Source organism: Equus przewalskii, chromosome 9 (assembly GCF_037783145.1).
Source record: "Equus przewalskii isolate Varuska chromosome 9, EquPr2, whole genome shotgun sequence".
NCBI lineage: Eukaryota > Metazoa > Chordata > Mammalia > Perissodactyla > Equidae > Equus > Equus przewalskii.
In genome coordinates, this window is record NC_091839.1 from 48,101,835 (window position 1) to 48,127,859 (window position 26,025).

General features: G+C 40.3%; 1 protein-coding gene across 9 annotated transcripts in view; it reads left to right on the forward strand.

Moving 5' to 3' along the window:
* The window catches only part of KLHL32 (kelch like family member 32), a 196,570-nt gene that overhangs the window by 108,612 nt on the left and 61,933 nt on the right, over positions 1 to 26,025 (forward strand). For 7 of the 9 annotated variants that reach the window (XR_011521993.1, XR_011521994.1, XM_008515945.2 and 4 more), the window contains exon 5: positions 5,859 to 5,957. Coding sequence is in view for 4 of the 9 variants with exons in the window: in XM_008515945.2 (XP_008514167.1) it covers positions 5,859 to 5,957 (99 nt within the window). In the remaining 5 variants the exon portion in view is untranslated. Of the gene's footprint in view, positions 1 to 5,858; positions 5,958 to 7,286; positions 7,464 to 26,025 lie in introns of all 9 variants that reach the window. The other 2 variants (XM_070556709.1, XM_070556712.1) reach the window with 1 other exon arrangement.

The window sequence follows — 26,025 nt, forward strand, 5'->3', positions numbered from 1 at the left end:
TCTAGTCAGTATTGCTCAGATTGTGCACTTCAACAGAAGTATTTGTGAACATTTCCCAAAATGATAGAGACATCAGAAGGTAGAATTCATATGTTTCTTTATCCTTACTTGAATTATTTTGTTCTTTCTTAAAAATATACTTGAGGTGTCAGTTATAAAAGTGCAGTACATGAGTAATTTAGAAAATCCTTTTGCATGGGCGCCACCTTGTGGAGAAAAAATCCTTAGTGATTTTGAAACAAACTAAATTGATGACAATTTCTCATATGGTTCATATTCTGTCTATAAGAAGTCTGTTGAAGAACTTTATGCAAAGGGTTTTTGGTATCTTGACTATCTGATCATTTAAAAGTTATTTATGCTATTGTACCCAATTCATTTGATGATTTATAAGTTCAAAATTGTGATAATTTGCCATTTTACTATATTATACAGAAAAAAATCCTGAAGAAACAAAGTATAAAGAGAGTTGGAATGTACTCATTTGTCCTTATAAATAGTATTGGGTCACATCTAATTTGCATTTTCAGAGTGCTTGCAAAAGTGCTTGGTTCCTGTGTGCACAGTTGTAGGTTTAGTAAGGACCTTTGGTGTCTGGCCTTAATGTATTCTACTCCTTCAGGCTACTGTATCCACAGACCCAGAAGTAAGTAATTAAAATTCTCTTAAAGCAAGAAATGAGGAAGATAGCTTTAAAAAACTGAGATACAAAATTTTCTGAAGATACCAACTCACCTGTTCATAGGGCATAAAAGAAGGTCACATTGAGACTTGCCGTGCCTATTAAAGACAGTCCCTACCAGCAGCTAATCCAAGAAGCAAGGTAAAAGTCAGAGTGAAAATAAAGAGAAGAAAAAGAAGAAGACAGAATCGAGAGAGTGGATGCTTGGTGATGTAGGAGGAGGAGCTGAAGAAGGAAAGGCAAGGGTGCCATGGGGTGTGTGTACTGCATCAGGCCTAGCACCCTGCTCCCAGAGCCTACCCAGATGAGGTCTGGGCACTGACAGAGATGGCCCTGTGCGGAATCTTATCTTAGGCCCCATACTTCTCTTTCATGAGTTTTTGGCCCCATGTCCTTGCATGAGGATATTTCTGGGACCAGGAACCCCAGTCTTATTCCAGTTTGGAAGGCCTTCATTAGAGATCATGCAAATTCAACTATCTGCTACCAGCCCTGCTTGGATTGGTGACCAGAGGACACATTTGGACTGAGTATTCAAGAGTGCCTCCATCCAGCCGGGCAACTAGACCACTTCATGACTAAATCCTCATGTAATAATTCTCACTTGTACCTTTGAGACCACCACTTTCTCCTGCAGTTGTGGCTTTTACCTCTATTACTTTGTCATACCACCCAGTGTCACCCTGACCAAAGCCACTGGCCAGTTCTTATCTCCAGTTAATTAAAGTGAGTGCAGGGTCTCAGCATTTGGGGTAGGGATCAGGTGGGGACCTCTCCCCAGTTCACATGACCTAGCCTTCCACAAGCTGCAGGAGCGGTTCCATAATGAGATCGTCACCTCCCCAGGTAGCACTATCCAGCTCCCCTCTTTCAAGTGCAGCCACCAGTATCCTGCCACCTGGAGGTCAGGTGCGGGTGGGTGGCCAGAAGAGAATATTCCATTCAGATGACCTGTGAACAACAGGCACTCGTGCTTTACCTAAGGTTGCATCAAAACCTCTTTGTCCAATCTGAAGAAGCCCCAGGTCTGCCTCCACCCAAGCAGGTGAGCCCAGCCCTGTTTGGCGGCTTTAATGGTTTTCATCTTCCCCTCTGCATTCTGGAACACTTGGCATTATGCATCCTGCATTTCTTGATCTCTTTTGTTATGAAGATATTTTGCTTTGTCCACTGTTTATGCCTCCATCTGAATTAAGCTCCTCCAGTTGATGAGTGACTGGATGTGTCAAGCCACTCTCATGAGCTCCCACTGCACCGCTCTGTGCTCTGAACGCTCAGGGGACACCCTCCCTTCCTGTAGGTGGTCCTCGAGTGACTCTTCCTCCCATCTCTCCTGCTCTGAGTGCCGGACTATAGATGTCGACGGGTGGAAGTTTCTGAAAGGCCTGGATGTAACCAACACATACTTTGCAGCTCTTAAATTTAGCTGCCTCGGTTGTCCTCCGTCAATGGGTGTGTTTGAGATCCCTTCCTTCTGCAGAAGGCTATTCTTTGGCTAGTTCTTCTGGGACGTAATAGACAAATTCGCCATGCTGTAAGTTGCAGAGGGTGAACCTTTGTTTGTATTCCTCCAAAACACAAATTCTCTGGAAAATATTTTAGAACAACCAGTCACCAAAGATCAACAGAGCTGAATTTAAAAGACTCTAGTGCAAGTGGGGCTTGTAAACGCTGGTTCTGTTTCTGTGAGACCCAGCTTTCCTGGTAGGATTGTTTTTTTCTCCAAAATGCGCCCTTTGAAAGCACCTACGGATTTTATGTGCTAAAGCATCTTTTAGAAAAACTTATGTTATAATGAGAGAAGAAAAAAACTACAGAACAAAAAACAAGAAACAAAGACAAAAACAATCCCAGTCTGGGTTTCTCACATGAAGGTTTCGCGAAGCGAGCCTGCTGGACGTGTTACACAAGCTATGGAATATTCATCTTGTCTCTCTGTGATATCTGTCTTTGTGTTTGGCATTACCAAGCCTTAGAGGTTATCATGAATGCCAGTTGTGTGAAATGAGCACAACTGACAGGATTTAAAGGCTGAGACTAACCTTTCTAATCCATCTATTCCCCACTCTGCGCCTTAGGCCATGCCTCTTCTGCAAGAATAGACTACATCCTTGCTCCTGTGATGGGAGCCACAATAATTTCCTGAATGTCAGTCAAAGCCTCGCTCCTTGAGGAGTTGGAGAAATTCAGCTTTCTCCTTCTGACTAGATGGAAAAGGAGCTGTAAAGAATTTGCAGAATAAAATGAGCATTGGTATTTTTGCTAAATGTGCTTAACATTTTTACTTCTTCATTAGTTCAGAAATAGAATTTGTAGTCCTTTCTCCTTTTTCCTCTTATGTTAGATTAATTAATAAAATTAATTCTGAATTTTAAAATATTATCTAGAGATAAACTAATTCATCAATAATTTATTACAAAATAAATTCATCAATATTGAGTGACAGCGGTGTGTTGGGCATTGTTCTAAGTGCTGGGGATACAAAGTAGACCAAGTCCCTATTCTCCTGGATCTTATATCCTAGTGAGTAGAGAAATAGGAAATAATCAGATAGACAAATAAATATGTAATATGTGGAGAGGTGGTAAGTGCTATGAAGAAGAATAAAGCAAAGTAAGGAGATAGGGAATGAGGGGTGATGAGGAGTGGGGTACTGTTTTGCATAGGATCGTCAGAGAAGGCCTCCCAGCTAAGATGGTGTCTGAACAGAGGTCTGAGGACATGCGGAGTGAGCCACGCTGATGTCTTGAGGAAGAGTGATCCAGGCCGAGAAAGCAGCTAGTTGTAAACACTAAGGTGCTCAGTGAATTCAAAGAACCTTTTACGTTGTATCAAAGACTTCAGATTTTATTTTCCATGAGATGGAAATTCACTGGAGAGTTCTGAATAAAGGAGTGACGTAATTTTGTTGATGTTTTTAAAGGACCAATTTGGTTGATATTATAGAAAACAGTGCAAGAGGGCAAAGGAGAGAGCAGTTCAGCTAGTTAGGAGGCTATTGTAGTAAGTCTAGCAAGACAGTGGATTGGACTGGAGTGATAATGATGGACGTAGTGAGTGGTGATTGGATTCTGAAACTATTTTGAAGCTAGAGCCAACAGGAGTGGCTGATGGATTGAATGTGAGGTATGAGGAAAACAAGAGGAGTCAAGAATGACTCTGGGGTTTTAGCATCCTAAATAACTGAGAGTTGCTGTTTGCTGAGACGGTAGGATTGAGAGGAGCAGGTTTGGTGGTTGGTGGAGAGGATCAAGAGGTCAGTTTGGGGTACATTCCGTTTGAGCTGCGTATTAGACATCCAACTGGCAATGCTGAATAGGCAGTTGGATGTGGGTCTGGAGTTCAGGGGTGAGGTTGAGTCTGAAGAAACAAATTTGAATGTCAGTGTATAGTTGGTTTTAAAGCCATGGAATTATATAAGATCATCTACGGAGTGAGCAGAGAGGAAAGAAGAGTCTGGGGACTGAGCTCCTGGCATCTTCAAAGCTTGCAGGGTGGAAAGGAGATGGAGAGAGGGTGGTTAGTGGTTAGAAGAAACCGAGAGAGGGAATGTTGTTCCAGAGGCAAGGGAAGAAATCATTCCAGGAGAGCTATCAACTTTGCTCACTGCTGCTGGCTCCAGTAAGGTTAAGTATTGAGAAATGGCTCTTGGATTTGGAGATCACTGGAGACTTTGATGAGAGTACATTTAGAGAAACAATGGCAACAACACTCCGCAGGGTTGGATTCAAGAGAGAACAGAGTAGAGCAAATAGTGGCGTTTTATATAGACAACTTCCATGAGGAACTTGTTCAGGAAGGAGAGTATGGAAGGAGCTGTGGATTCAAAGGAGCTGTTTTTATTTCTTGAGATAAGAGCTATAATGGCATATTTGTATGCTGATGGGAATTATCATCCAGTAGAAAGAGAAGAGATAATGATGGACAAACAAGAGGGGACAATTGCAGGCAGAGGGGTTTGGGATTTAGCGAACAAGTGGAGTGTTGAGGAAAGCAAAATGTGCTGATACAGATGTGGGTAGGTGGGTTGGTCGATTGGGTGGTGGGAGCCTTTGGGAGATCATGAAGTTGGAGTAAGGAGAGAGAGGTGGAGGGACAGACTTAAGGAGAAAGGGGCATGTGAGAAATAGTAGAGTGGAAGAGTGCATTGACCACATCAGTGTTTCTCGTACCTCCCTGTGCATCAGAACTCCCAGGGGGCCTTGTTAAAACGCTGGTTGCTGGGCCTCACCCTGAAAGATTCTGATTCAGTTAGGTCTGGGCGGGTGCCCAAGAATTTGCAATTTTTACAAGTTCCCAGGTGATGCTGCTCTTGCTGCTGCTGGTCCAGAGAGTACTTTCGGAACCACTGGGCTCAGGAAATGGGTTAGGACGGCAGGAGCAGCCCTAAAGGCCTCCTCGTGCCTGAAAGTCATGCATATAAAGTGAATTTAGTCAACATTGTTGTGTGTTTTTCTCCAGCCCTGTTCAGCAGCTCAAGAGCTGGCAACAGTAGGTACAAAGTTGGACTTAGAAAAAAAATGAAGAATTGATATCACCAGTATATTTAGGAAGTTTTACTTCTCTGTGATGTCTCTGTGTTCTGAAAATGCTATTTCTACATCTCATATTTGAGATAGAAAGGATTAGAGAATCTGAGATTGAGAAGGAGAAAAATGAGAGTTTATGGTTGGAATTTACTGTTGTAGGACTTAGAAATAAAATGGAAATATCCACCTCTGGTCATATTGCAAAGAGAAACATAAGCCCCCTTTCCCTAAAATACCTGTTAAATGCACTGTTTCTGTGATCAACTAAAAAACAAAATTCTGAAATATACCTTAAAAAGCTGAAATTTGGTTCTTTTGTACTTTATAAGATTACATCCATCACAAACTGAGTTTTAAGACAATTATATTGTCATTTGCAAATGTTCATATCCTGCTACAAAAATAAGTGGTTAAGTGCAGAGCCTTGCACACAGGAAATGAGTATCAGAAATGAGAACTCAGCTGTTAGAGTGAGGGCCACAGCTCATTAATCAGAATAGAAAAAAGAACTGACTTCCATAATAAGGAACACTATTAATTCAGATATAGTATGCTAAGCAGCAGTTTAAATATAGTACATTTGCATATTAAGCAAGTATTAATTTTTAAGTAACTGATAGTTTTCTTTTTATTAAAAAACATTACAGATTTTGTTGGAGCCAGGCGTGATTCAGGATGTGTTAGCAGCCGGCAGTCACCTACAGCTGTTGGAGCTTCTCAATTTATGTTCCCACTATCTCATCCAGGTATGTGAGCTTGCATCCTGCCAATATGCGCCTTTCATGTTCCTTCCCCTTGCAGTCATAAGCTGTACTCCACCAACTGGAACCCAGTGTCAGGTAAAATGGAAGTGGGGGATGTGGCCTGTGGTGGTAGAATTTCTCTAGGACACAAGCTGAGAGGCTCCTAGGAGGGCAGCTGCAGTTCTCGTGTCATATCTTATGTCCCCCACCCTCCTTGCCCACCCCAGGTGCCCACTACCCTTGGGCAGCAGAGTATCTCAGCAACCATGCACAGCGTTTACTGCTGGGGCCCGGGGTGATGACGCTGGGAATGGTCTTGGTTTGAAGCAATGCTGTCCTCTTGCAGAAATAACCACAAATGCATGAAAAGTTGGATAGTCAACTTAAGATTTCAGTGACAGTAGCTAATATATCACAAAGTCATATATTATTAATTACCACATGAACTTCCCAGGTAGTAAATGCTGGAAAAGTGATGAGTGATCTGTGCATTCTTCCCCTAATTTGCTGGGGTGGTTAGGCTTAATGGCTCTGTGAGGGGGAGAGAGAAAAACTCCCATCCATGGAGCACCTCCTGTGCATTCACTCATGTTTCACGTTCAGTCCTCGTAACAACTTTACACATTTTTATTGGCCAAAAATCAGAGTTTTGAAATGTACCTAGCTTGCCTGAGGTGACATAGCTAATGAGTGGTAGACCTTTCTGATTCCAAAGACCATTTTGTCTTCTTGATGACAACTCATTGATTGGGTGGGAAGCTATGGGGCATCTTAGGCAGACAGTATGGCTATGAGGATCTTGTATTTTACAGAGAGTTGAGTACTAATTCCTTATATTGGAATTCTCCCATTTCCTCCACTGGTATGATTTACTTGTGTTTATTACAGCATTACAACAACAGTGAAAATAAATTTTAAAAAATAAGTCCACACAATTTAATTCTACTATCCTTGTGTGTCTGACATGATATTAGTGAGTAGAAAAGTCCTATTTGTTTTCCTGCCCAATTGCTTTATTTCCTTCCTAAACATTTTCTCTAATTCTAAATATGGCCTTTGTCGTTGACTTCTGTTCCTCATTAGGTAGTTTCCAAAGCCCTTACTCCTATGTCGTCTTATTTCATCCTCCCAGCAACCTTGGGAAATAGGAACCAGTGCTTCCCGGGGAGGTAGTGTGAGGAATGTCAGCCATGTTCACCTAAGGAGCAAGTCAAATACAGGATATGAAAGTTTTATCATTATCTCAGCACCTTTAATCTAACAGTAAATGTTTAACTATTTTTATCTTATTTTCCTTTCTTTTCCCCTCAATATTGTTGTGTGATATGGAAGAGCTGTTTTTAATCCCTTTCTGCAAGTGGCAAATGGGAATAACATAGAAAGGTTACGAGACTTCAAAGGTGTGTGTTTGACTTGTGAAATTGAAATTACTTTTATTTGACATTTCTACATCAAATATTGCAACCTGAGCTTTCAGCATCGTCACCTGATTCACTTTTTCCATGGCAGGTAATCATCACTGATGTATGTTGACAAAAGTTTGCTTATAGTGCTTATTATCATGATGCATATTAAAATAGTTTGTATGTACATGTGTGTGTGTATACTTATAATTTTCTATAAATGAGAATTCCAGATGCACATTGGAAGTTTATGTGTATTTTCCCCTACCCCATTAGATCAATTTGTTGATACCAAGTGACTTGTGCACTATGGAATTTTAAAACCCTTGTTGTCCATGATTTTTCATGGAGCTTGCATACAGATGTATTTTGTGGACAGTAAATTTTTATTAGGCAGCTTAAACAGTGGTTGAAATTTTCACTTTCTTTTCACCAGTGTTTTCATTTTATTCTCTCTTGTAACTTTACTTATCCTTTCTATCTGTGATTGTTGCAAGATGTCCAACATGTGGAAAGAAAACTTTGGCTATAAAAGAACCAAAACCATGTGTATATAGAAATCTTCATTTACCTTTTAAAAATATATACCCTGCCTCTCTTTTAGGATTATAAAATTGTCAGACTGGGCCAGTATGCTTTTATATTTTGAGACAGTCTTATAACTATACCTATTTGCTGTTTTTTTGGTATTACTGCTCAACTGATTTTTAATTTTATATGGGACCATTTTTATTGGGTATAGAAAATTTTTTTAATGAAAAATTTTCAGTGCTTAAAATGTACTTAGAAATGGTACCCCATCAATCAAGCCTAATATATTCTCCATCCTTGTTTAGTACTTTGTCCAATTAGGAGTTTGTGAAGCCATTCTCCTCACTAAGATGCCTGGTATTGTTTTGTTGTTTTAAAATTACTATTATTTCTTTGGTTTTCTTACTGAGGTGTGAAGGGTAGACCTCTGCTCTAATGTCTCCTGTTGTCCTCCAGTACTTATTAAAAAGCATGTCCAAGGAGGGGCTGGCCTGGTGGTGCAGTGGTTAAGTTCGTGCGCTCCACTTCCGTGGCCCAGAGTCTGCCGGTTCAGATCCTGGGCACAGACCTACACACTGCTTATCAAGCCATGCTGTGGCAGGCATCCCACATATAAAATAGAGGAAGATGGGCACAGAGCTTAGCTCAGGGCCTCTCTTCCTCAGCAAAAAGAAGAGGATTGGTGGCAGATGTTAGCTTAGGGCTAATCTTCCTCTAAATAAATAAATAAATGAATGAATAAATAAAACATAAAAAAGCATGTCCAAGGAGATCCCCTTGGTTGACTCTCCCTGAGCCCCACCCACCCACGCCTCCCTGAACCTCTAGTCATCAGCTATGGCCTTGGCCTGAAGTTCTTCTGCATGTGCTGCTGCTGCCCTCAGCAAAGGGAAGAGACACCTTGAGGCCACTGTGAGGGCTCCTTTCTCATGTTTTCCCTCCGGCAGGCTGCTGAGGGTGGGAACCGCACATGGTGGGAACAATGGCCCTCTGTGTCAGTGATGACAGCCATTGAATCAGCCTCCTAGGGTGTGAGGCCTTCACCTTACTCATTTTTAGTCCCCAGCCCTCTCACAGGGTCTCCCATTGAGAACACACAGGTTCTCAGTGCATGTTTTTGGAATAAATGGGGAGACTAGTAGTGAAAATGATGCTGATTGATGGGGGGGCAGTGTGAGGGGCTAAGCAATGGCCCATCATCCCAAGATAAGGGATTTACAAACAACTCCTCAAGTTTGCATCCTTTCTCACCTGCTTTGCAGTGAAGTTCCGTAGGACTCTGTCCTATGTAGCCTGTCGTGTTAGTATATTATTAATAAGCATGACATGTTAGACCGTCTGCTGTCTGAGATTCAGTCCCAAATAAAATGTGAATGCTTCTTTCCCTTTTCCTCCTTCTGCTCCTCTCCCATTCAGTGTGCTGTTTCTAAACATTTCATCAGAAAAATGCACTAATTCATTAAAGAGCAATTATTGTCTTTAAAATGGGTCCAGTAAAATGTATGAATTATCTTGCTTTTCAGAGTATACATGTTTCCATACATTCACATTTTAAATCTTGTTTTTTGTAAAGATTGGCCCGTGAGCTAACATCTGCTGCCAATCTTCTTTTTTTGGTTGCTCTTCTCCTTCTCCCCGAAGCCCCCCCAGTGCATACTTGTATAGTCCAGCTGTAGGTGTTCCTACTTCTTCTGTGTGGGACACCGCCTCAGCAAGGCCTCATGAGCTGTGCCATGTCCGCGCCCGGGATCCGAGCCAGCAAAACCCTGGGCCCCCGAAGCAGAGCGTGGGAACTTATCCACTTGGCCACGGGGCCAGCTCCTATTTTAAATCTGTTACAGGAAACTCTGCAGACCATCTGGGAGTGATGGGCTGTGGATGTAGTGGTTCTGATGTGTCCACTGGTTTACTGAGTCCCTCAGATCAACATTGCAAACTTTTGAATCCAGTTTTTCTCAAAGTCTGATTTTTTCCTAGCCTTTTTTCCTTTGATTAGCTGTTGAACATCTCCACCTAAATATTACACAGACGGTTCGAACCTAGTATGAGAAAATGTGCCTTTTTGTCTGTTGATGGTGCCATTGATCCACTAGAAATTTGAACCTAGTCGTAGATTCCTGCCTCACCACCACATCCAATCGGTTACCGCCTTGAGTTGATGCTACCTCGCAAATCTCTCTCAGACCTGACTCTTTTCTCCATTGCTAATGTTCTTGCCTTTCTTTAGGCTCTCACCGATGCTGGCTGTAGGTTATAATGAGCTCATAATCTCCTCCTAAGGGCTCTGCTTGTTTCTAGCCTCTATTCATGCCAAATCAGAGTCCCCAAAGCCATCATTATCTTTCCCAGGGAAGGGAACCAACACTTACCGAGGGCTCTCAGTACTGAGTGTTTTGCACAGAGGTTCCCATTTCCCCTCTACTAAGTAACCCCTAAGGCAGCTGAGTGTTGTTTCCTTTTTACAGATGGAGAAACTTAAATTCAAAACTAGGATGTTGATCTGGTTTGGAAACCTCCACTAGCTCCCCTAATGACCATTCAGGTGCATTGTTTCACCTACAAAACTCCTTAGCCTCTTAGCCTCGTCTCCAAGACCAGGCCTGTTACCCCGGAGCCTCGTCTCCACTCCTAATGCCTCTCCTAGCCTGCTGTGTTCTGGACCTAAGGCTGCCCTTTCATGTTGGGACTTGCCAGTCGAGGAGAAGACTGGGTGGTGGGGATTCTCAGTGGCAGGCAGAGCCTTTCAGCCCCTTCAGATTATACCAAGGGGCAGGAGTCGGGCAAGCATCTCACCCCCCACCCCCTCACACACGCACCCTCCCTCTCTACCCTGCTGATGCACAGTATCATAAGATCAGGGGTACTGGCCGCTGGACTTTGTGTTCTATCGCCTGAAAGTGATGCGTTAGGAGACACATGCTTTGCTAAAAATGTCATTTTTTGTAGTTAGCTGTAAAAAAAAAAGTTTGTCTATTTTGTACCACCTCCCCCCAAGTAGCAAATAATATATCCTATTGTTTGATTATCAAGTGTTCTTTTTGTTTGCCAAGAATCAGCCTTTATTACCATTTGCAGTTTAAATATATTGATAAGAAAGAACCGTCGTGTAGACTTCCCAGATAAGACCACCAAGGTGGTGAAAAAAACCCCTTTTGACAGGAAGAAACTCTTAGTATCTGTTCTGAGGCAGCAGGTGGCAGTGTGAATCCACCAGAATTCAGTAGTTAATTTAAAGCAAAAATCAAAAAAAATGAAAAGAAAAATTATTTATTTTGCTACATATTAGTCTTCTGACCTAATCAGTAAAAAAGTCATTATTCACACCACACTGGGCAATATGCATTGTAATTTTTAACAAATAATAGGAAACTGTTAATGTGTTCACGGGAAATACAGTTTTGTCTTGGGCTGCTATGGTCATTTATCACTGCACTTTGTGAAATCACTCATTTGTTCTAATTTGAATGTAAATGACTCTAAGGTTTTACAAATAAGGTGACAGACTCACATAAATGTAATTGCAGGGTTCATCTCCCTCTTTTTATATATCACTCATTAGGTTATGAATTAAATACATCGTATTAAACCAGGGGCATGTCCAATGATGATATTGTAATGGCAAATTACTCTATGCTATTAGAGGTGTATTTTTTATTCATGGACATTAATTTGTCATTAAGCGGCATTAGTTTAGCACTTTTATGTGGAAGACGTGACCTGAAAGAGGAGACATTGCTGTGATGTGAGAGAGAGGGACATCAGTGTTCTAGGTGGAGCATTTTATCACTGAGAGGAAAACAGAGAGAGGAGGTTGTTTCCTTTTTTTTTCATTTGTTTTGTTTTCTACTTTTACAGGCATAAGAGATCATTTCCCTAGATTGAAGGCGTTGTTCTGTTTACAGCATGCACATTTGGAGCATCTAGTAAAGCAAAGCCCAAATTCTTAGTATTAATCATTCAGAAGGCGACAACGTGCAGGGAGCGGGAGGGAGGAAGCGTCTGCCTGCCCTAAATCTCCCTCCTCTGTGACTGATGCTTATTACTCATCCCATGTCTTCGTTTAGTTTTACACTAAATGGGCTACCATGAGAATTCGTCATTTTCTCTCTTCAGTGAAGGTACAAAGGTTTAAAGAATGTTATTCTCTCATGAGAGTATTAGGAAGAATTCTGGGTATTTTTTTTTTTTTTGCATAAATGGTGATTTTACTGTTCTTTTGCTAAGAAAATACTTTTCCACTTTCAACTTTGAGAAGCACTGGATCCTTGAAATAGCTTCACAGAAGCTGAAAGCACCTGCATGCTGCTTTTGCATCAGTTTCCTCGTGGGTTCTGGTGGGTGGAAGACGCCTCACCCGCCCCAGTTATGCTGTGGGGCTCTGGAAGGCAGGGGTCGTGCCTTACAGCTGTTTATAACTTACCCTCCCTTCACATCTCATGAGTTCAGTATGTGCATTAGTCAGCTCGGGCTGCCGTAAAATCCCACAGACTGGGTGATTTAAACAACAGACATTTATCTCGCACAGTCTGGAGGCTGGAAGTCTGAGATCCAGGTGCCAGCGTGGTCACATTCTTGTGAGAGCTGTCTTCCTGGCTTGCACACGGCCACCTTCTTGCTGTTTTCTCACATGGCACAGAGAGAGAAAGCAAGCTTTCTTGTGTCTCTTCTTATAAGAACACTAATCATGAGGGCCCCACCCTCATGACCTCATCTGAACCTAATTACCTCCCAAAGGCCCCACCTCCAAATACCATCACACTGAAGCTTAGAGCGTCAACATACGAATTTTGGAAGGACACAGTTCAGTCCACAGCAGTATGTATTGAGGGAATAAATGGTGCGTCCGTGCAGTAATTTTTTCCTGCTTTTTAAATATTGAAATTTTATATTATGGGAAGAAAATATGTTAATGTTAGTCTTCCTTTAGTTCTACCCACTGAATACAATTTTTTTAAATTGAAAATACTCTCTATGGGGATTGCATTTGGCACTGAAGATCTTGCATATTTTACAGTATTATAACAGATTATCACTTTTCGACTAAGTAATACTACAATGACTTTTAGGAGGTTATCTCTTCCAAACAATGTATTATTGTAATTTTAATTATTAAATTAGCAGTAGCTCCTAACTGCATAATATATAGTGGGTATTCTGAATAGAATAATTTATCCTCAAGGTTGAGAAGTTATAATTCATGCTCATTTTTCTCCAACACTGAGCTATTTTTTTCCACATTAGATAAGACAAATGATTGTACCAACATATATATTTAATATGCCTCTAATCCAGTACACTAACCATGTGCTATTTCATAGTTCACTTGGGGCTGATACTCTTGTATTTGGAGAATGTTAAAGTACAAGGTTTGGAAAATATATTACAAATGGTCTAATCTTTTGGATTTTTTTTTTTTTTGGCTTGAAGAAGATTTGCTCTGAGCTAACATCTGTGCTAATTTCCTCTATTTTGTATGTGGGTCACAGCCACAGCATGGCCACCACGAATTGGTGTAGGTCCATACCTGGGAACCAAACCTGGTTTGCCGAAGTGGAGCATGCTGAACTTAACCACTAGGCCATAGGGCCAGCCCCGGATTTTTTTTAAGCAGTGAAAATGATCAGAAGGAGTGGAAATGTATCAGCCTTACTAAATCATAGCCAACTACTATTATTTGTTCTAATCAACAGTATTTGCTATCCAGCATGGGTAACCTAGGATATCATATTATTTGCCAAATATCATTAATATTTGGCTCTGCAGTGTATCATAAGATCTTTTGGTAGCCACTTTAGGATCCCAACTAATTTTTTCATATGCTATTATGTTGGCTTTTATTCCCTAAGTCCACACCAAAGGATGTCAGTAAGTGACAGCACAAAGGCTGCTGACTGGCCAGGGAAGTCATTTTGGCATTTTAATCAGTTATGTGGAAGATCTAGAGTTGATGGTGTCTTCCTTGTTTGTGAGTTTTTCAAGAAAAGAAAGATTGTCTTGAAGGATTTTTCTAATAGCTAACTATTGCTAGCTGGGCAATTTTAAAATCACTTTCTGCATATTTTTCTCAAAAATAAAATGTTTCCAGTGTTTTATTAGTGCTGGAGTTCAGAATGAATAAGCAAATCAAACAAATATCAGTCTCACTTAATTCCATTATTAATGCTTGGAAATTAGGAGCATTAGAAGAAAATCTGTTTCATTTGAGATATTCATCCTCCTACCCACTCTTCACCTGCAAATATTTCTACCCATAGTTAAGTGTCTGCCGTCTTCTCTAAGGTTACACTGCCTTTCTGCTCCTATCTATCAGGTACCTTCTGTGTTTCCTGTGGTTTCAATGTCTCCTTCTCCACTGGCGCCTTCCTTTCATTTTTAAAATAGGATCAATAATGTGGGAGAATCTTTTATTTGTTTCTCATTACCACAACCCTCTCCTTCCATTCACTACTACACTGTGATCATGTCTGCACTTCCTTACCTTCTATCATTCTTCAGTCCTGTTGAGCTCAGGCTCTGCCTTCATTACTCCTCAAAAGCTGTTCCAACAAAAGTCACCAAAGTTTCCTAATTGTCAAATGCAGCGGGCCTTCGATGGTGTCTTAATGTGAGCACTCCACAGCGTATCGACAGTGGTAGCTCCACTCTCTCCTCCACCTCTTTACTCCAGACTCTTTCCTACTTCTCCTCCTACTGCTTTTCTGTTCCTTTACAAGCTCTTCTTCCATCAGCTCCTTGAATATCCCTCCGGGCCTGGTGGCTCCAAGCTGATCCCTTTCTCTTCTGCTCACATCATTCTCTTTCATCTGTGTGAGAAAGATTGCTTATCACCGTCCCCTTTTCTGAGCTCCAACCTGTTTGTTCAGCCAACATTTCCGCTTGGCATCCCACACATACCTCAAATTCATCTTTGCCCAATCTCATACACCTGCTTCTCCTCCCCATCTTTGTTAAGGAACCATCCTTCCTATAGTAATGCAAACCAGGAACCTTGGCCTAATCTTATACTGCTCTGCGTTTTCATGAGTGCCGCTACGGTTAATTGGTTTAGCTTCTTAAGTAGCTCTCAAATATGCCTTCTTCTCTTTCTCTTCGTTTTCACTGACATCATTCAGGTCTGATTATTTTTCCTGAACGTTCCTGCAGTAGCTCAACTATGCTCCCTGCCTGTTGTCTAACGCTAATTAATACTTTGCTGTACAATCTAAGTTACGTTTCTGGCCCACAAAACAATTTCTTTCTCTAAAACCCAAGCTGGATCCCTGTCTCCTGGTTTCAGACTAGGTTTCCAACCTTGTCCTTTTTCTTTCTTGTCTCTCTGATGTGCCCTGTTCTTGTTGTACCCAAGGATTGGGTGTTTTATCGTCTCTAGGCCACTGCCAGTCAGCATTTCCTCTTGGATGTCCCACAGGCACATGACCTTTCTGGCTGTGAACCCAAGCCAGAAACCCAAGAGTGATCCTAAAATCTCCCATCTCCTTGCACCTCACATACACTGTCACCAAGATCTTTCAACACTACCCTCTAACTTTTTTAAAAAATACGTATTATTTTTTAGAGCAGTTTTAGGTTCACAACAAAATTGAGAGGAAGATAACAGAGATTGTCTATATATCCCCTGCCCCAACATATGCGTCACCTTCCTCATTATCAATATCCCCTACCAGAGTGGTACATTTGTTACAATTGATAAACCTACACTGACACATCATTATCACCCAAAGTCAGTAGTTAACATTAGGGTTCGCTCTTGATGTTGTCCATCTATCCTGTGGGTTTGGACAAATGTATAATTGGTGGACATGTATCCACCAATATAGTATCATACAGAATAGTCTCACCGCCTTAAAACTACTCTGCCCTCTGCCGATTCATCCCTTCCTCTCCACTCCCAAACCCTGGCAACCACTGATCTTTTTACTGTCTCCATAGTTTCGTCTTTTCCAGAATGTCATATAGTTGGTGTCATACAGTATGTAGCCTTTTCAGATTGGCTTCTTTCCCTTAGTAATATGTACTTAAGGTTCCTCCATGTCTTTTTATGGCTCGGTAGCTCATTTCTTGATAGTGCTAAATAATATTCCGTTGACTGGATGTAGCACAGTTTGTTTATCCATTCGCCTACTGAAGGACATCTTAGTTGCTTCTATAACCATCCACGTTCAGGTTCTTGTGTGAACCTCCTTAGCTTTTTAAATCCCTCTCATTCTGTCTATTTCTATTGCCACTGTCTTATGGAAATCCCCATTACTTATTTCCTAGACTAAAGAAACTTCCTGCTAACCAATGAGCCTGACTTCACTCTTGTCCCACTCCAGTACTTCCACTAAAACTCTATTTGGTTGATATTTTAAAAACTTAAAAAAATTCTATTTGATTGATTTTAAAAAAATAACACCCTGATCGTGTCACATTCTTGCTTTAAATCATTCGTTAGTGGTTCACCACAGCCTTCAGGATAGGGTTCGTTCCTCTTAATTTGGCTCACAGGTCCCATCTTTATTGTGCAATTTCCTATCTCTTTACCCAGTTGTTTTTTTTTTTTTTAGCAATTTACTACCCGCGTGCTATGCCACAGTCACTGTGAATTTCAGGCATTTCTCTTGTATCTAAACCTCCTTGTATGAAGCCTCTTTCTCTATGGATTATTCTTCCCTCGGTTTGTCGCTTTATAAATTCCTCTTTAACCTTCAAGTACTTTGCTCATGTGTTATCTCCTCTTCCAGAGTTGCCTGATCAATCCACCTAGTTGGAGTTAGATTTCCCTCCTCTTCATTAATTATGGGCAGTCTTCCAGGGTGCTGATCATGCCATATTGTTTGTGTTGATTTACTTATCTGTCTCCCCATGATAGAAGTTCATGTCCCAGAGTTATGTGACCTTGGGCAAGTTACTTAACCTCTTTGCCACCACTCCTCATCTGTCAAATGCAGATACAGTATCCTACATACAATCTACCTCATAGGGGTGTTGGAGTATTCATGAGATAGTGCATGCAAAGTATCCTACAACGCAATGTCCTACCGCAGTAGGTGTCCTAGAAACCAGAGCCAGTAGAATAGAATCCTTCACCTGTGAATTCCTCTATTAATTCCACAGTTAACTTCCTACCCACTCCCCTCACTCCTATCTCCCTTCATTCCTGGAGATGTCATCAACTTTACTGCCTACTTCCAAACAACAACATATTGGACAAGTCTGTTCCTGAAAATTTGGGAAATAATCCCCATTCTGTAAAAGGTCTTTTTCTCTCTCAGCCACTTCTCTTTGATTTTGTAGAAGTGCAGGTACTGTTTTAGAAGAAAAAGTCACAAATAATTAAATGAAATATCACTTTCTCCCTGCCTCTGAAATGTGGAAACATCATGCTGAAATTGTACTTTAATAAATAGCAAAATCAACACTTTTAAAAGCAACGCTTTACGTGGTTGTGATGCTTTGAAGATGGGAAATTTTGTTTTATTGTTTCCCCTCCCCTTCTTGTAAATAAAACTTATTGCCCCATCCTGATACATAGAATCCAAGAAAAAATTGAAAAAATCTTTCATTGCTAGCTCTAGTGCGTGGCAGTTGCTTAGAAACGCATGTTTGTGTGAGTTCCTTCTACATGTGCCAAGAGAGCTCCCTGTGATAGGAATTTTTTATAATAAAGTTGCATGGTGTCCTCAGCTCCCCTAACTAGGGGACATAAAAGCAGAGCATTTGTTTAAAGAAGAAAAATGTAAGTTATTCCTTACTAGGAGACTGCTGTCCCATACCTGCCTCCCTCCAGCTTTTTCCTTCCTAGACTTTTCCTCCACCCTGTTCTCACTCTATCCACAACTATCCTGTCGAGCAAACTGCCGACCTTCTCCCCACTGCACGTTGAGGGACGTGTGCTCAGGCCCTGGGAGATGACTGCTTGTCTGTGTCCTTAATTCAGCTGCAAGTACCCTGGCCTCAGCCCCATACGTTCACTATAATGTTTCCCACTTCAGAGGATGGGATGAGGGACTGGGGTCAGTTAGTTCTACTGCAAGAATAGATTTATGCAGGTTAGAGTCATTCCTTTCTTCACTCAGATGCGTTCTATCACTGCTTCTTAAACTTGACCCTGTGTAGAATCACCTGAATGGCTGGTTAAAACAGACTGCTGGACTCCATGCGCAGAGTTTCTGAGCCGGGAGGTCTGGGGATGAGCCTGAGAATCTGCATTCTAACAAGTTCCCAGGTGCTGCTGATGTTACTGGCCTGAGGACCGCAATTTGAGAACCACTGCTTTAGATGCTGTTGCCACACCGTTTCACATCAATTACCTGCCTATTAAATTACTGATGTTCAGCTTTCAGAAGTGTCATCACATTTGGATAAATTTGAACCGGTCCTAGTTTGTACTTATAAAAATATCAATGTTCTGTATCTTTCATTGCGTCCAAAATATTAAAAGCCAAAAGAATGCAGATTTGAAACAAACAAACAAAAACCCTTACAATCCTCATTCTTACATATAGTAATGCTTAAGACAAATAGTCTATGTGGATAACAGAGAGATTGTTGAAAATCTGCAGAATTGGGCTAATTTTCAGCACTCTGACTTTGTGTACCAGAGCTAAGTAAGGAAATATATCGTGACTACTTCTGTACTACCACTCTACTATTCTTTTTAAAAATTTTAACCTGATGTTGCCTCTCATAGTTCAAACGTGGTTTGTGGTTATTGAAATTTTAGTTTTAAAGCCCTAGTTGCCCAGATAGACTATTTTCAATTAAAGAAAGAGAAGTATATGTTAATTTTCTCTATATAGCCCATAACTCAATGGTAATTGCCTGATGTGCTGAGGCAGCTTTAGTAAACTTTGCAGTAGCATTTTGTAGCACCTGGTGACTAGGGCTGGAATTATTAGTTATAGATGATGGCTGTGCTTTCCTACTGGATTTCCGGCTTACTGCAGACTTTCCCAAAGAACAATATAAAATTATGCATGAGCCTTGGATATTATGCATACAATTGATTATGAAAATGTACTAGTAACCTAATTGTAGAATTCCTCTGTTATACAGCACAAATATTTAAATAGACCTTCAAAGACTCCAAGAATTAGAGCATGCTGGGGTTTTTTACTTGTATATTTTGAATTGCTGCTAATATTTTGTGTTTGTTTAATCAAATTGTATCCTATGCATATTTATATCAATATATGAATTATGTACATAGTTGCACACAGTTGTCCAGATATATTTATATGTTTGTATGCAAATATACGTATACTTCTCTATATATTTATACAGATAAAAATATCTGGTTTTACATTATTTTATCATATCACAAGTAATCTGGCTGCATTGTTGATGAATTGCTCATTTTTTTCTTCCATAACAATTAGCTTTATCCTATCGATTCTCATATAAGATATTATGGAGAAAACTCACAGATCCCTTTACATACATGATATACATGATAATCTTTTTCCTACATGATTCATCCCAAAGCTATTAAAAGATTTGGTTTTCGTTGTTTGTTTGTTTCAACATGTTCCAAAGGGCCGGCCCTTCAGCACACATCCACAACAAAGCCCTTTATGTTGCTTCCTCCAGTCCTGGAGTGCAGTCCTTTTCTGCAGCACCAGGTCGTGTAGTCACGTAAGACCTTGATTTATAACTAGGTTGTAATCCAAATAGGAAACAGGTGGAATCACAACTGGGTATGGTGCCTTGGATATTAATGGCTTGGCTCAGCGGTGGAATTTCTAAAGCTGTATACACTTTTTTTGCCTTAATTATGCATTCATTAAAAGCTTTTATACCCAACAGAATAAAGTAAATATTTTTTGATCTCCATAGTGTGCTCCCAGACTGTAGATTTGCACGGCAGGGTCTTGATAATCTGAATAAATTGTATTTCCCCAAGGAGTTTATCTTTCAAATAAGGTCATAAAGAAATGCAGCTCCTCCATCCTTAGATTTCTCCGTGTGCCTTTTCTGCTACATGTAATATAGAGCATGGGAACCAGAGTATATTATAGTAATACATACTTGGTGACGGTCCGGTATAATGTCTCATCTGTTCTCCTTGTTTATCTCTGGTGAAGTGATTTTTAAGTACAAAAGAAATGAATGATTTTATGTGACAACTGTGATTTTTCACTTATATTTGTAGAAAAACAGAGTCCATATTAGACATTCAGTGCTTTCTTCTCTTCACTCATCTGTGAATGAAACTCATGGAATATACAAAGCTATAGTTTAAGCAATGTTGATAGCATTTTTAAAAGGGAATAATAGTAACAATGATAGCTACTGTATGTTGACCATCTACTATGTGGAAGGCACTTTAATATGTTTTTGGGAATCCTTATCACGGATCACTTTTCCCATTTTTCAGATGAGGGAATTAGACTCAGAGAAGTTAACCACTTGCTGAGGCAATCCAGATGGCTCACCCCCAATCATGTGATTTTCCTACAACTCCAAACTAATGATATAACTAGTTCCTTTTCCCCACAACTTACAACCTAGTGAAAGAGACAGGGAAAATATAAAATTATAAACCCAAGTAAATATCCAGTTGAACTTATGATCTTTCTGAGCCATAAAGATGACAATACACTTGATACAAATCGTAGTCTAAAAATGGCATACGATTGTGAAAAGTTGGGGCAATAACTTGTTTTTCTCTCTCTCTCTTTTTGGGCTGCCCTATTTATCTCCAGTGTGGAAAACCTTCTAGGCATGTACTTTTAGATATTTTCACTTATTTAAATATTAAAGTATTTAATAAGTTTATTAAATATTTAATAAATTCTTTAAATTTTAAAATATCAAGAATATTTTAAATGTTTTAGAGGAGCAGGAGAATCTATGTTTTGTTGTAAACAAGGAAATAAAAGTTGAATTTTTATAAGTCTGACATTCTTTCTTCAATCCCACTATCCATCAATCAAAATTGACTGAGTAGCCACTTTGTGCAAGACAGGAAGATGTAAAGAAATACAGACACAGTCTGCACCTTTATGCACAGCTGGGGAGAAAAGTGTATAACCACTGGCAAAGGATTAAACTAATGATACAAGTAGTTCCTGCAATTAGAAGTCGGAAGAGAGAACAATCCTTCCAGCTGGAGTGGCCTGGCTTTTTTAGGAAGTGGCATCTGCTCTTGATTGTCCCCCCTACCCCAAGAAGGGAAGAGTATTTATAATACGGAACTTCCCATTTCGTCTCAGCTTGTTAAAATCTGTTGAATAAAACAGTCCTTAAATACTTCACAAACAATGACCATTTGTGACAAGGATTCTTAGGGTTCCCCTTAGGGTCTAAAGGAAAATCATGAGCATTCAGTCCCACTTGATAATGTTTGATTTATTTTTGACACAGCATGGACATATGTATTTCTGGTTGTCACTAAGAGAAGTAAGGTTCTTACACCAAGACGAGTAAGGTTCTTTTTTAACATTCTGGGAAGGGAAACAAACCAACAGGTGAAAACTCAGAAGACCCAAGATTTACTATGGAAGCCAGGCCTGATGCCCCCGGCGTCACAAGTGGGCCTTCCACCATATTTACCAATTGTATGAAAAACCTGATATGTAGTTAGCATCAAGAGAGAATTTCTTAAGCTCAGATCAAACATTTGAGAGCACTTTTCTCATTTAATTTTGGAGTTCTGTTCATTTTGCCCAATTATAAAAATCATATTTATACCCAAACTATCATTTCCTCTTTTCATTTGAAGTCATGGATTTGCTTTTCTTTTTTGAAACTTTTAAAAATGTGTTGCTTTCTTTCAGATTCATAATCCAACAGATATTTTTAAATTACAATCTGTGATAAAGGCATTATGATTAGCATTGTACAGGATACAAAAAGCATAGATGTAAAACCTGCTTTTTACTAATTTCCTAGGAACAGTTTTACTTGTTGGAAGATATAGGCATGAATAGCTTAGGGACATCTTAGTTTGTGTGTCACAGGAGACTTGAAGTGGGAAGCATTAGGATTCAGTTGGTGACAAAGAGCTTCATATTTACTACATCTTACTTGGTACTTCATCCCCATAAGCAGCCAATGCAATGTTTTTATCTAACTTTTAGTTAACTTTGCTGAAAATCAAATAATTCTGGTTTTATACTCAGAGTGGGTCTATCAGTCTATTTGGCGTAGATTTGGGAGTAGTTTTTTAAAAAAGATTTCTTGACTTCCATAAGAAGGGTAACTTGTCATTTAGAGGAGTCCTCAAAATATGATGTAATGTCAACGTTTTATAATAGAACTTCAAGTTTTGTGGATGCTATTGCATGATGGGCATAGAAACCACTATCTCTCCTGACTATCCTTATCTGTAATAAATTATTGACATGTGGCAATTGAGGTGACATTTTCAAGGGGGGGGTTTAGTGAAGGGCATCAATAATGGGAAATGTATGATCATAATTATAAAGGTAAAATACAGCATTGTTAAAATAGTCACATCTGTTGAACATTATTACCTAAAAAAATCTGGAATCCCGTTCAATTTGGTCATCTTAGAGGGGGCAATACTCAGGAAGTCAAAATAGCTTTAGTTTTATTTTAACCTTGAGAGAAGTTGTTTGTTATCTTGAACACAAGTCATTGTTTTCCATACTGATAGTACAGGTTGTTGATGCTTATTTTTGTTTCACAAGTCAGTAATGTTCTCAGAACTAGATGAGGCAACAAGAGAAAGAGGTGTTATTAAGGCCATGTTTTGCATGGGTATACTTAGTATTAAATTGAAGGATCTCCATCGGATTTCCAAATCTTTGTTTAACAAGAACTCTTAGATTTAAGGAAGAGTATTTGTGGGACAGATATTGGGGATAGTCTACATTTCACATAATCACAAGACAACAAATATTTTCTGTGTTCTGTATAATTCCTGTGCCAGGGCTATGATTAAACTGCAGTGCTGGATGGGCAAGAGGTTACTGACGGTCAGGTCAGGGCACACATGGGTGTGGCTGAAACAAAGATAGACTATGTGTTAGAAATATGCATTCTTGATTCTCAGCTTGTATCTCTATTTTTTTTTTTCCTTAAGGATTGGCACCTGGGCTAACAACTGTTGCCAATCTTTTTTTTTTTTTTCTGCTTTATTTCCCAAACCCCCCTGGTACACAGTTGCATACCTTAGTTGCAGGTCCTTCCAGTTGTGGGATGTGGGACGCCGCCTCAACGTGGCCTGACGAGCGGTGCCACGTCCGCGCCCAGGATCCGAACCCTGGGCCGCGGCAGCGGAGCGTGCAAACTTAACCACTCGGCCACGGAGCCGGCCCCTGTATCTCTATTCTTACACATCAAGACACATCTCTTGGCTGTGGCATACATAAGCTAGGCTGTTGTTATGTGCAATGTATATGTAGACCCCAGCTATAATGCTATATACATTTTTCTCCCATTCAAGAAAGTATATTAGAATGCAAGTAAGTCTGGGTGATATTAGTTCAGGGATAGGCTTAAACCTGTCCTAAATTATAAAATAAAGAAAGTCTTTTATGAACTTTGGTCACTAATTATTAGTATCTGCTTAACTGAGATATTGAGAGACACCTCCTAATCGATGGCTCATGACTCTGCTGCAGATGAGAAGCACCAGGGGATATGACAAAGGCCGACACTTCTCATCTCTTGCTGCCCCCCCCCCACCCCCGGTTTGGGAAGAGTGGTAGAAGGACCACAGCATTTACCCACAGCCCCAAAACTGCCCTATTTGCTCCCACTCACCACCTGATAATTTGCTTCATAAATGTCATTACACTTGAATATAACCCAAAATAAGACAGTATTAGCCTTTCTCATGCTTTCTTTTCCCTACCATATTCAGTAGTTAGTCTGAGAACAACAATTTTAATGATCTAATTAGGGGACTGGCCACACAGACTGAATTTGGGGGAATATATAAGGTTTCAGAATCATTGCACATGGAAAACTGGTGTTTATTCCATAGGCAGTGTAGTACTGGGGACACATTTTATGGCTCTTCTTCTGTTATTTAACTTGTCATTCACACTATAAGAAACAAATAGAAGGGAAGAGAGAAGCCAAATAGCCGTGAACCAAAGGAAAATAAATACTATTTTAGAAGATTTCCCCAAAGAACAACAATGTATGCACCATAATTCTGAATAGAAACTAAATTTCAAGTGAGAAGCAGTGTGACAGAAATGAAACCTTTTTAGGAAAAAAGAAAAAGATTTTCCTTTTACTCAAGAGAGTTTCTTGTTGCTGAGCTATAATTTCCATTCAGAACCACTGCCTCTACCTGGGTCCTTGGGTTTTTAAGTCACAGAATGTACAGAATGGAGACAATCTCACAATTAGGACAAAGTGTCACTTGAAATGGTACTTTGATCTGAATACCCAATTGATAGAGGAAATAATTCTCTCTTGGAGTGAAAAAGAAATTTTGGATGGATTGAAATATATTTTTTTTTCACAGCAGACCTATTATATTGCACTTGTCCATTAGCACTTTCAACTCTAGTCATTATTACCAATTTTCCCACTAGGAAAACTGAATGGCCACTGGTTTTGCCTTTGTGTATATGTATAGGAAGGCCATAAAAAGGGAAGACAAGGGAGGCTGATGAGGTATGAAGAATGGCCCAATTTGAATGATATTCAGAATTGGGTAGAGATATTGGAAAGATGTGGCCTGCTCTGTTTTTGCTAAGTTGTAAGTAAACAGAAAAAGATCATGGACGTTCTTTCAATAAACTCATATGTATTGAGCATCTGCTTCCTGCTAGATACCAGGGACACAATACAATCCTTAGCACCAAGGAGCTTGGATTTAGTAAACAGATCTGTAATCAAAGGGCACTTACAGTGACAAGTGCTGTGCTGGAAATCTGCAGGGGGCAGTGTGGAGACTCAAAGGTGGAAGTGTTCAATTCGACCTGAACCAGGGAAGCTGAGCAGGTGAGATGGGTTCATACATTCAGCAAGCGTGGCCTGAGCCCCTGCCATGCGCCCAGTACTGTTTTAGGCACTAGGGATCCAGCAGTGAATCAAACAGACAGGTCCTTCCTTCCATAGAACTTACTTATTGGGGGCTGGGGGTGAGGGACAAACACACTACAAACTAGTAGGTAAATGTCAAAGATAATTACAGATAGTGATGAGTGCTGAAAGCAAATGAAAAGGAGTAATGTGATAGAGGGTGGCGTGGAGAGGAAGAGGGACTTGCTAATTTAGATGGGATGGTCAGATAGAACCATGGAAATGTGATTTCTCATCCATAGGAATTTTGCATGTGCTGCTTCCTCTGTTTGGAACATTCCCCTTGCAATCCCATCACTATCCTGTTTTAAAATGTAGGTTTTATTATTATTCAGGTACAGTGAAGCCAACAGATCGGGAGACAACTGCCATTGAAAATATACTTTGTTACTCTCAGTTCCCAAGAGGAAGGGGCATGCATAGCAAGCAGGGCCATAGGGGGAAGCACCAGGGTCTGTCAGGAGGTAGAAGGGGTGAGGGGAAAGCATGGGTAAGAGCCTTTATTGTGGCTTCTGTGGGAAAGGCAAGACAAGGCAGGATAAGCAGACTTATGATTGGCTTAGTTTGAATGGTTTAAGCAGGCTCTATGGTATATGGGCTGTCTCTAGTTGTCTACTACTTGACCCTGGGATGGCTTGGGCAGAGGAATATTGTCACCTGGAATGTAGAAGCCAGATAGAGGAGGTGGTTCAGATTATGGGCTCTTGGTTGGTTAGTTTGCAAATGAAGGGTGCACTCCTGGGGGAATTGTTCGCTATCTCTAAAAACTGGCTAGCCCAGTGAGTCCCCAGGTGCCAGAGCATCAAGAATACAGAAAATAAGAAAATATGGTTAATACACATCCCTACCCCACCCTTTCCCGAGTTAACATCTGCTCTTCCTTTAGCCATCAGCTCTGTGTGGTTTCTCTGTACAGCCTTTACTAAGTTTCTGTTTAAGGTCAAATTGCCCATTATGGACATTCATAGCCCTATATTCTACTGTCTGTAGCCTTTACCTCAGTTATAGTTTTCCATTTATTTGTAATATATTTTGATTAAGGCTAGCTGTTCCAATAGACTGTATACTCCATGAGGCCTAGGACTTGCCTGTTTTTCCTTGTCATTGTATTCCCAGTGCCTGCTGTGGTCCTGGCATGTGATGTA